Here is a 12,521-nt window from a genome sequence, read left to right on the forward strand (position 1 = left end):
GGCAGGTCTAGTGGTGATGAACTCCCTCAGCTTTTGTGTGTCTGGGAAAGTCTTTACCTCTCCTTCATATATGAAGTACAACTTTACTAGATAGAGTATTTCGGCTGGCAGGTTTTTTTTTTTTCCTTTCAGTGCTCTGAATATATCATCCTACTCCTCTGGACTGTATCGTTTCTGTTGAGAATTCTACTGATAGCCTTATGTGAGTTCCCCTGTAAGTTATAATCCTTTTCTCTTGCTGCTTTTAAGATGCTCACTTTGTCTTTTATATTTGACAGTTTTATCATAATGTGTCTGTTGAGCCATACCTTGTATGCCTGTAAGCCCTGTACTTGCCCAGCCTCAAGATGGAAGAAAGAGCCCAGAGTAAGCAACAGAGACATCAATAGTTTAATGGGATTAAACAGGGATCTCACATGTCTGAAGCAAGGTCCTGGAGTGACACTCCACTGTGTGCAGCAGACAGTGGGCAAGACATGGCAGTGGTCTTCACTACCAGGGGGAGAGGAAGGTTACCAGTTATAGGGGGAATTGATGTCAGGTTGGCTCATCAGTTACCAGGGCACGAGCAGAGGAGCACGCCCCTTACTGCCCCTTTGATAAGCTATCATGGTGGAGATGTTCTGATCTAAAGATTAGAACAATCACTAGATGGGGAGGGGGGAGGGGGTACAAGTATATAGGCATTTACTGATTAGGCTCTATGATTAAGAGGGAAGGTCAGTTATGTGAGTAGGGTGTAGGTGAAGCAGGGACTAGTTGAGCAGGGGATGTACAGAGAGCAAGAGAACAGCCATCTTGGGCTGCCTGATAATACAGTGTCTTGGAGAGAATGGCTTTAAGTTGAGTTTGTTTGGTGACCTATGAGCTTCACAAACTTAGATATCCAAATCTCTCCCCAGATTTGGGACGTTCTCAGCTCTTATTAATTCATTAATTTATTTTTACATCTTTATTGGAGTATAATTGCTTTACAGTGTTGTGTTAGTTTCTACTGTACAACAAAGAGAATCAGCTATACATATACATATATCCCCATATCTTGTAGCTCACTGAGCTTCCTTAAAACAGCTAATTTGAAGTCTTTGTTGGATAAATCACAGACCTCCATGTTTTTTGGGATCCAATACTGGAAGACTGTTGTGATCTTTTGATGCTGTCATGTTTCCTTGATTTTTCATGTTCCTTGACATTTTGCATTGCTGTCTTCACACTGAAGTAGCAGTCACCTCCTCCGAACTTTACTAACTGCCTTCAGGAGACAAAAACCTTCCAACAGCTCTGGTAGGGATGCTGGTATTTTCTCAGATCTTCTATGGATACACCAGCTCCTTGCTTTCTCCCTCTGTGGCAAAATTCTCAAGCTTGTATGCCTTCTCTTGATCCTCCAACATACCCGGCCGAAAGCTGACAGCCTCCATTTTGTTTTCCCAAGGGTGGCAGTAAAGCTCATTTGTGGTCTCTCCCTTGCCCACAGATTCTAGCTGGCTTTCTATACATGCTTACTGGCCATATGCCAAAACTCGCTCACTGCCACTGGGAGCATGCACAGGGAACTGGCCACAGAGTGGAAGCATGTGTGAATGAGGCATGTGGAGCGATGGGAGTGCCCATGGGCCAGTTGGGAGGATCCATAGGTGAGGCTTCCCCAGTGACTTGTGGGTGGAGTCTGTAATGTAGTTAGTAAGATCCTCATCCCTTTAATGCCCTCTGAGAGCCCTATCTGCTGCTTTCCCAGACTCTTCCTTCCCCTAGGTCTGTAGATCATAATTCAATACTCTGGTTGAGACAGGAGAGAAATGGGCTTCCTATAAAGTTGGAGAAGCCAGGTGTTCACTCACACTCTCTTACTTTCTCCCACAGGGGCAATCACCAGCCAGGAAAATCTCTCTTGAACCTGAGTTCTGCTTCCCTGGGGTAGGGGTGATGCAGGTTAAGTCAAAGTGTTTCTCTTACCCTCTCTAATGTATCAAAGCTTGTACTTTTTTTCCTCCAATGGTGTGCTGGAATATAGATTCATAAAGGATATTGGCCTGTAGTTTTCTTTTCTTGTGATGTCTGCATATGGCTTTGGTATCAGGGTAATACTGGCTTCAAAGAATGAATGAATCGGGAAGTATTCACTCCTCTTCTAATTTTTGAAAGAGTTTGAGAAACATTCATGTTGATTCTTTTTTAAATGTTTGGTAGTTACACCAGTGAAGCCATCTGGTCCTGGGCTTTTCTTTGCCAGATGTTTTTTGATTACTGGTTCAACCTTTTCACTTGTTATAGGTCTATTCAGATTTTCAATTTCTTCTTGAATCAGTTAGGTATTTTGTCTCTAGCCAGGTATACAGTATTATTCAAGTCTTCTATATCCTTTGTTTATCTTTCATCTGTATAGTCTACCCATCATTGAAAGTGGGTGTTAAAGTCTCCAACTATTAATATTAAAATGTCTATTATTCCCCTTAATTTTGTCAGTTTTTGCTTCACATATCTTATGGACCCATAATTAGGTGTACATGTGTTTACAGCTGTTATATCTTCTTTGCGGACTGACCCTTTTAGAATTATACAATGCCTCTCTTTGTCTCTTGTAATAATAAAGTCTACGTTGTCTCATATTGTATAGCTATTCTAGTTCTCTTTTGGTCACTGTTTACATTTTTCACTTTCAACCTACTTCTGTCTCTGGATCTAAAGTGAGTCTCATCATATATTTGGACTATACTGTTTTTAAATCCGTTCTGCCAATCTCTGCCTTTTAATTGGAGAGTTTAATTCATTTACATTTAATGTAATTACTGATAAGGAAGGACTTATGCAATTTTTCTATTTATTTTCTATATGTCTTGTACCTTTTTGTTCCACAATGTCTACATTAACGCCTTCTTTTGTGTTAGATATCTCCTACTGTACCATTTTGATTTCCTTCTTATTTCTTTAACTATGTATGTTTTAGTTATTTTCTTAGTGGTTGCCCTGGGGAATTACAATTAACATCGTAATTGAAAACAATATATTTCAAATTAATACCAACTCAATTTCAATAGCATACATAAACTTCGTTCCTATATAACTATATTCCCCCAATGTTGTTATTGTCACATGAAGAGTCACAAAAATCATGAATGTGAAAATATCGTGTAAACCATCAATATAATATATAGATATTATTATTGTAGTATTTGGTCAGGTTAAGAGACTTCAATGCTGGCTGAGAATCATCAGCAGTAAACCTGATAATGTTCCTAAGATTTAAGAGCTCAAACAATACCTTTGCTAAAAAAATAGAGGAAGTAACTACTCCTCCCATCTTTGTGCACATCCATTTCTATATTCCTAAACCCTCACACAGTGCCTGGCACATAGTGGATATATTCAATAAATTTCTTATAAGTGAATAAAAATATATACAGAAATGCCTACGACATTCTTAAGGAAAGGAAAGAAAACTTCATCATTTATTAGGACTCTATTATCTGTCAGGCATTGTGTGTTTTAAATATACTGTACCTCATTTAATCCATATAGAAACCCTATAAATCAGCATCTTCAATTTACAGACAAAGAACTGAAGGAAGTGATTTTTCCAGGTCACATAGCTGAAGCCAAAGTTTAAACCTGTATCTCCAAGACTCTAAGGCCTGTGCTCTTTCTACCACAGCATACTGATATTACATTCTACTCTACTCTGCCACAGAATAGACCCAGCACGTCTAGAGAAGTTCTCTCTTCCAAACACATAATGAAGTCATAAACAAGAGACAGCAGCATTGTCTGAAAGGCAACTAGCTTAAAATTTCCACTGCCAAGGGACCAGATGGTTTCTGGGATTTCTAGTTAAGCTAAAAATACCCACAACCACAATGCATCTGACTTACAAACAAAGAAAAGGAGGAGCAGCCAGTATAAACATGCAGCTGGAAAGCCAGAAGATTTAATGCTTATAAAGCACTGCTTAAAGGGTTTTCAAATGGTATTACATGATATAAAACATTAGACAGCTCATGTTATTAACTGCTCACTCATCACTCTCTCTGTCTCTCACATACCCATACCACATTAGTTTTTTAATCAAACTCTCAGGTCTGGCAGAGCTGAGTTCCACCAAGAGGCTGAAGGTCAGAGAGGATCCTCCTCCCAGCCCCTAGCCTGGGTGTGTGAGGCCTCCCACCCCCACACACATACTTGAATAAAAGCAGCAGCTTCCTTAGGCCTAGCTGTAGCTGCCACGCACCCAGAAATGGGTAAGATTTTGTTACAATCCTTCCCTTGTATATTTATTGTTGGGTTATCTGCCTTGTGTATACTAGCATTCTTTCTTTTTTTTTTTTTTTTACTAACTAACTAACTAACTTACTTACTTATTTATTTATTTATTTATGGCTGCATTGGGTCTTCGTTTCGGTGCACGGGCTTCTTATTGCGATGACTTCTCTTGTTGCAGATCACGGGCTCTAGGCGGGTGGGCTTCAGTAGTTGTGGCACACGGGCTTCAGTACTTGTGGCTCACGGGCTCTAGAGCACAGGCTCAGTAGTTGTGGCGCACAGGCTTAGTTACTCCACGGCATGTGGGATCTTCCCGGACCAGGGCTCGAACCCACATCCGCTGCATTGGCTGGCGGATTCTTAACCACTGTGCCACCAGGGAAGTCCCTCTTTCTTTTTTTAAAGTGTAAAATTTAATGGTTTTTAGTATATTCACAGAGTTATTTAACCATCACAATTTTAAAACGTTTCCATCACCTCATAAAGAAACCTCATACCCTTTAGCTCTTACTCCTAAACCCTGCCTTCTCCTCCAGCCCTAAGCAACCACTTATCTACTTTCTGTCTCTACATATTTGCCTATTCTGGACATGCACTAGTATTTGTTTGCTGATGGATAGGAACATTGTTTCCACAGCTGTATTTCAAAAGGCCTAGAGTAATGCAAAAGGATTTGAGTCCCCTCAAACAAGAGGATAACTGGACAGCTTCTTACCCACCTCTGTACAATCTTGTATTATTTTAGAACAAGACAGGGTATAAATTATTTAAACAAACAGAAGGAAGGAAGCTTTCTGCTGTAAAGGTAGATCATTTCAAGACAAAGAGCTTAAGCACAGAGCCTTCTGTCACAGGGTTCTGACAATGGTTTGCTAGAAAGAGCATAGGTTTGGAGTCAAGAGAGACCTGAGTTCCAATTCCATCTCTGTCACCCTACTCAGGTGAGAAGTTCTGGGGTGAGTTACTTAACCTCTTTGAACTGCATTCTCCTCAGCTGAAAAATAAGAATGTTATAAATCTTATAGGATTAATGTAAGAACTAAAGGAAATGAGGTATGTAAAGTACTGAACATGGCAGGAAGCCCTGGGAAAAAGCTAGTTCCCTGATGCTACCCTTCACCATCCTGCCAGACCCCTCTGAAAACCACCAGTATATTCCTACTTTAGTATGGCAGAGAGATTACTGACACCTCTAAAACCTGCTCCTTAAATTCCACATCACTTCTCCTTAAGGTATCTTCCTTTTCCATCCATACTCCATACTCTTAACAAGATTTGTCCTCTTAACCAGCTCATCCACTTGATTTGCTTCTATTCTTTTATCCCTCCCCCAACACACACACACACACGCTCACACACACACACACACACACACACACACACACGCACACACACGACCTGCCCCAGGCCATCATCAAGCCTCGTGGTTTCTTTTAAATCACTACCTCATTTTTCTCTCATAGTCTCCTTTCCCTCGTGGTTACTGTTTGGACTATTCCCCACACATAACTTGCTAAGTCTAATCCTGAGATTTTTACAGAACTCACTAACTGCCCCTTACCCTTTCCTTTTCATGCCCTGGTCACATTTCCTCCACCTTTTAAAACCCTGCTCTAAGCCACTTCTAGACACTTCAGTTTTAGAGGCGAAAAGAGTCTTAAGAAATCATTCAGGGAAATCCCCTGCCCAGCAATAGGTAGGGCATAACAACTTGCATTTTACATAAATGATACAGAAGGAGGTCAACTGATTTTACTCAAGCTCACACCACTAATTCCCTAAAACTCCCTAGACTGGCTTCTCCACCCTCATCTCTCTGGTTTGCCTCCTTTCATCAATTCTAAAGCTAGCCCTCCAGGGCTTCCCTGGTGGCGCAGCGGTTCAGAATCCGCCTGCCAATGCAGGAAACGCAGGTTCAAGCCCTGGTCCAGTAAGATCGCACATGCCGCGAAGCAACTAAGCCTGCGTGCCACAACTACTGAGCCTGTGCTCTAGAGCCCGCGAGCCACAATTACTGAAGCCTGCGTGCCTAGAGCCCACGCTCTGCAACAGGAGAAGCCACCGCGATGAGAAGTCCATGCGCCACAAGGAAGAGTAGCCCCCACTCGCTGCAACTAGAGAAAGCCCGTGCACAGCAACGAAAACCCAACACAGCCAAAAATAAAATAATTAAAAAATAATAAAGCTAGTCCTCCAGTATCACATCATTTATGTGTCTGGTATCTGTCCGCTGAAAGCATCTATATTTTCATTCGTTCATTTTAAAAAAGAGGAACAAGTATGCATATTTTAATTCACTCCAACACTGGCTGGGCATGCAGTTAATATGACTGAGTCTGCAGTCAGTCTCTGTCTCTATCTCTCCTTACACACACACCTTAGAGGAAGCATAGACACTTCAGGTCTCTTTTGCTGCACCCGACTCTGAACCACAGACCCAGGCTTAAAGTATTTGGACATTAGAAAACAATATAATGTAGTTAATTTCTACTTAATTAAGGCTTAATTATTACTCAGTGTAACACAGATTTTTCTTTTACAGAATATATAAAAAGGATCCTCATAAGCTACTGTAAATGTATTAAAGAGCTAAAGACAACTTTATAGTATAAAAGCTTTATCAATGTGGTCATTAGACTCCCCCTAAATCCCATATTAATCCTATGGAATCTAGTCTAAACAACAGCCACCAGCCAATCTGTTTCCTCCACAGCTCCCAGAGTCCTCCCTCCTACAGACTCTGCAAGTTTGACAATTCTGAAAAAGCCCCCTTTAACCTACCCAAGGGCACCAAGACCTATCTCATTAAACATTCCACAAGTATTTATTGAGCCTCTATTATGTGCCAGGCACTGTACTAAGTACTGTGAATACAATGGTCAACAAGACTTTTGTCCCTGCTTGCAAAGGATTTAAAGCCTAGTGGGAAAATGGGCAGAGGCAGCATAGTGATCTATAAGAAAGTCATGGGGGACAAAAGGGTATAGTGGAAAGAGCCAAGAAATCTCAGTTCTAACTCATTGTCCTACTACTCTAGCAGTCTAAGATTTGGCAAGCCATGGTCTCTCGCTGAGCTTTAGTCTTCTCACCCATAAAACAAAGGAATTAGATAAAACAATATTTAAGATCCTTTTCAGTTCTAAGAGTTCTAAAAGAAGATAACAAAATAGCAGCAGCTATACTCACTGAAGGCTTATCATATGCCAGTAATCTCACTAGGCACCGTTTACTTAAGATACAGTTTTGTACAGAATGGCAGTACTGGCATTACTGCATCGCCTTCTTTTCTTTATTTTTTAAACTGGAAGGAGGATAGATGGTTTGATTATATTTCTTTTTATGGTTATACCCTATTCCCAAGAAGAATTTTAAGTGACTTACAGTAAAAATACATAAAGAATGAGCGTTAATAGAGAATAAAGACCACATTAAGTAATAAATATGAGAAGAGTATGCCAAAAATTATTTCTTTAATTATATGCCATGTTGGAAGGTCATGATGACTGAATTGAAAACTCTGTCTTAATTCTAAACTTCCTGACAGCCAAAGCAAAGAGGAAAACACAACTGAACGTGTAGCTCTTAGAAAAGACACTAGCTCAACAGAGAAAGTTTTTCCAGACTGAGTTTTTAGAATAACTTGCAACCACGTTTTTTGTTTGATTCTTCTAGTGGTGAAGAGGGCATGAGGAATGAGGGGAAATAAATGTAAACAAATAAACAAACCAGTTTTTCAGATATTTAAAATAAAAGCCTAACTTTATAATTATATATCTTATGGTTCAAGTTAATTCTTTTCAATTCACATATATTTTATAATTTACTTAGAAATGACCTTGGGTTAACTATTACTCTATCTGCCTATTTGGAAGAAGTTTCATTTTCAAAGGGCTATAGAACTTTTATTAATAGTGCTGCAAAACATTCTTTGCTTTGAATGTTTCAAATGAAAATAGACTGAGCTACTGGCAAGACTCAGCCAGAATCTATTGATGGATTCCTTCCAAAATAACCATCCTATCAGGACTACTCACTCTTAACTCCATGCTTTTGGGCTTAAGAAAGAAAAGTTTATAAAGTAGATAAGTAAAATAAATGCAGATTAATTTGATTTAAATACAGATGTAAAAAACTTTAAAGCTTTTACAGATGAACTCTCTTTAGGAAACAAACTTGCAGAGAAAAACCTATTCTTCTGTTATTGCTTAACAGACAGAAAAAAATGCATTTGAAATATCCCAAAACTGTTAACAATGCTAATTCTTTTTTTCTTGTGGTAAAATATATATAACATGAAAGTTACCATTTTAACCATTTTAAGTTTACAGGCACATCGCTATGCAACCATCACCATGCTAATTCTTTTTTAATATATCCATATGCCTCATCTCATTGTCAGCACTAACAACTTCATATTGTTTTCCTAAATATCATTTAGAATTGAAACTTAATATTTTCTTAACTAAGAAGTAAAACATGTTGACTAAATAAGAGATGCAATTCACAGTATTACCATAATAAATTTTCCAACCTAAAGTTTCCATGACATCAGCAAACTATTTCCTAAAAAGATAACCCTACCAACCAAATCCAATTAATTTTTTAAAAAACTGTACTAATAACTGAACTCAGCCCACAACCTTGGATATTTGGAAAAAATAAATGCTGAAATCCATATATGTATAATACTCATTGCAACATTTCTTAACAATAACATGTTAAGTAAATATTTTCTTATAAATTAATCCCATTGTGACTCAACGATACATACTAAGGGCAAGGATGGGCCAAGGAGCAGGAAAAGAAGATATACCACACATATTCCAGAGCCACACATAATCAAAAGCACACCCCTCTGTATAGACTTTACATTTTGCCCTTTAGAGAAGAATTTTCTAAGTTCCTTGGTAGGCATTTCTAAGTAACAACATATTAACCTTCTACCCACTTTAAAAGAATGAATTACAGGGGTAGAGACTGGAATTGGTAATAAGTAGTTCACCTATCCAGTGTCCACTCCAATTAACTGGGGCAATTTGGCCTTGGCATCATATTTGGGTTTTAATAAAATTTTCCTTTTTCCCAAGTAATTTCAAATGAAGAGATATTAACTAACTAATCATAGACTGCCTAAAGCAACATTTATTTGTTTCAGGGGATATTTATGGTGACTTGATTGGAATTAATATGATCTTCTCTTTTCAGTAGATCCCTCTAATAAACATTAAGATACACCCGCTATAAATGGGGAAAAATCCACATACACATTCAGAAGCTGACGATTCTTAGTCAAGCAATCTTGAAATTTTTAACTTTACAGGGCATCTATAGTTCAAGCTCATATGCATAAAGCAAGAGTTTCATCATCACCATAAAAGGTTAAGTACACTGGCTTACATCTTACGTATTGGGTTCTCATTTCATCAGTCAAGCTACAGTGGCTACAATCCAGTGGCCATTCAACAAATGTCAAATGAGTGAATAAACTGTTTAGGAAAGGGCCTTCCTGGAAGGAGTTACCATCACCCAGAGAAGGGGAGGCATTTAAGAGGAGAGGTTTAGCGAATTTTACTCACAGAAATAACAGGAAATGCTCAATATTCTGTAATAACCTATATGGGAAAAGAATCTGAAAAAGAATGAATATATGTATATGTATAACTGAATCACTTTTCTGTACACCTGAAACTAACACAACATTGTAAATCAACTATACTCCAATAAAATTTAAAAAAGAAAAAGAACAGGAAAATCAGAACATACACCAAAAGGATTCAGATATAAAAAGAACAGGGTTCACAATAGTATGAACTTTATAACATTCTTAAACTTGGTAGATTTTTTTGGTCATATTTATTAGTGGGTAGCAATAAAAAGCCTTAAGATATAAAGGGTCCAGGTACATGTCCATAGGAACAGCAAGAGAGGTACACTTCATAGTGCTGTGGGAAGGAGAAGAACCCTAGAAATAAGGGTGAGCAATGCCAGCTCTAAATCAAAAAAGACAACAAAATGGGGTAAAGACTGTGTCTTTTTATATTAAAAGAGAGGGCATGGCACATAGTACCTCCTGCCTGTTGAATAAATGATTCCTTCCAGCTTTCCTCCCTTCTTTCATTTCTTCTTCCCTTCCTTTCCCTCCTGCTATCTATCTACCTACCTACCTACCTATCTATCCATCTATCCATCCTTCTTTCCTTCCTTCCACCAAGCCCTTCATTATTCTTCCATCACCCAACATTCATCCAATTCCTCCTTCCTTTCCTCCCCAGGGCCTGCAAAGTCTAAAGGAACAAGAAGTGCCTTGACAAAGGTCTTAAAAACTTTTTAGTTTGCCCTCCTGAAACCTATCAATATATATTTTAGTTCCAGGCATTGAAAATACATCAACTCTGGTCTCAAGTTCCTATTAAGAGGAAAAAAGTCCACAAAGAAAATCCATGGATATTGTCTTCATTATCAATGGTTGTTGAAGAAGGCTTTGTTGTTTCCTCCCAGAAAAGAAAGTTCAACTCTGCAGCAGAGCAATTAGTACAATCTTACCCTGAGGATATCCGAAATGGGTAAAATTTACTTTTTTTTAAAATTTCAGGTCAGCCCCTTATTCCTAACCCATATTTGAAAGCCAGTTCCCCTGTTTTCCCTCACTCCCACCTCCCCCAAACTAGCTACAACAAACACCTTAAAGCTCCCCCAGTCTCTTTTGTCTCATATCCCAAAATGAAAGAACCCTGACTGGATTCAGTATCAGTCTCTTACCCTGCCAGGAAAGATAAGGAGTAGGAGTTGTTCTTGGAAACAAATGCCGAGCGGTGTGTCTGTATCATCTTGCCTCGAGAAGGTTCTTCATTCTCTGAATCTGAGAGACGTGCAGGACACTGGCAGGAGACAAGGGAGACAACACTGTCCATTTGGGGTTCCCATGGAATCTCCCAAAGCTATTGTTCAAATCTCTCTTTCTATTATATGTTCTCTCTGATTTCCAATCTATGTTTCCAACTGCCTCTTGGGATACCAATCTGGATATCCCAAATGCAGCTCAAACTTAATATATCCAAAATCAAACTCAATATTTCTCTTCTCTAAGTCCCCCTACCAACCCAGTTAGAAGCTTCAATGTCACCCATGACTCTTTCCTTTCCTTTCTTCAAAGTCATAATAACACTGTATAGAGGTTTTGAGTACCCCAACACATCCAAATATTTTATTTCATCTACTCTTTAACCTACCCCACTAAGAAGGGACTATTGCCTTTTACAGATGGCAAACTGAGGCTCAGAATAGTTAACCTGCCTAGGATTGTAGAGTTAATAACGCTGGTACTGTGATCCAGAGCATCTGTCTCCAAACTGCCTCCACGTTATTTCTACTTTGCTCCATTCTACTCCAATGTCTTTCAGATCTAACTCTTCTCATGAATACTCATTGTCACTGCCTTTCCTTAGATTCTCATCATCTTCTGCCTTGACTACTGCAATAATCTACTTATGGGTCTTGCTCTCTCCAGTCTTTCTTCCCTCCAACCCCCTCCATATTATCAAACACACAGACAGAATCCCATCACTCCCCTGCTTAACCGTTGGTGACTTCAGGATAAAGTCTAAATACCTCAGCATGATCCAATAACCTTCAGAAACTAGATCCAATCTTCCTCTAAGTTTTTCTCCCACCAGTTCCGACACAGGGAACTCCTTGAGCTCTACTGCAATCATACTACTTTCTACTCTCCACATGTACCATCACAGTCTTTCAAAACTCCTATTCTTTTGCACATGCTATTCGTCCCTTTGCCTAAGATTCTCCTTCTGCATTCTCTGCCTATAAAATACTCACTGGCCTTTCAGAGGCATCTTAAATGTCACTTTCGCTTCCAAATACCCTTAGATCAGCTTTTTCCATCTTGCTGACACTCATTCATTTACCTTCATTTTATTTTAGAGTCTCTTTTTGAGAGACTTTAAATTTACATTCAAAGTTTCTTTTACGTGTGTCTTTTGCATACACATATGAGGATCTGCTCATGATTCAATATGAGTGTCTTCTTTATAGGGGGAGCAACTAATCACACTGAACTGTAGCTTCTTATTTAGGAGTCTCATTTCTGCTGTAGACAACAGACCCTTTGAGAGCAAGTGACCACCTTTTCTTTAAAACTTCTGATACCATTATATAGTAGGTAAACAAAAAAAGTCTAATAATCTAATGATTAACCAGTTTTCTAATGATTCAATGACTATCAAAGCTAGAGTTGTAGACAGAGGCAT

General features: G+C 38.9%; 1 protein-coding gene across 1 annotated transcript in view; it reads right to left on the bottom strand.

The window, feature by feature from the left end:
• Nucleotides 1–12,521, bottom strand: part of RNF169 (ring finger protein 169) — a 75,723-nt gene that overhangs the window by 13,058 nt on the left and 50,144 nt on the right. Inside the window, exon 4 of the mRNA XM_082659316.1 lies at nt 11,017–11,135. Within this exon, the coding sequence (XP_082515442.1) occupies nt 11,017–11,135 (119 nt within the window). The remainder of the gene's footprint in view (nt 1–11,016; nt 11,136–12,521) is intronic.

The sequence above is a fragment of the Grampus griseus genome (assembly GCF_964374135.1).
Source record: "Grampus griseus genome assembly, chromosome: 8".
Classification (NCBI taxonomy): domain Eukaryota; kingdom Metazoa; phylum Chordata; class Mammalia; order Artiodactyla; family Delphinidae; genus Grampus; species Grampus griseus.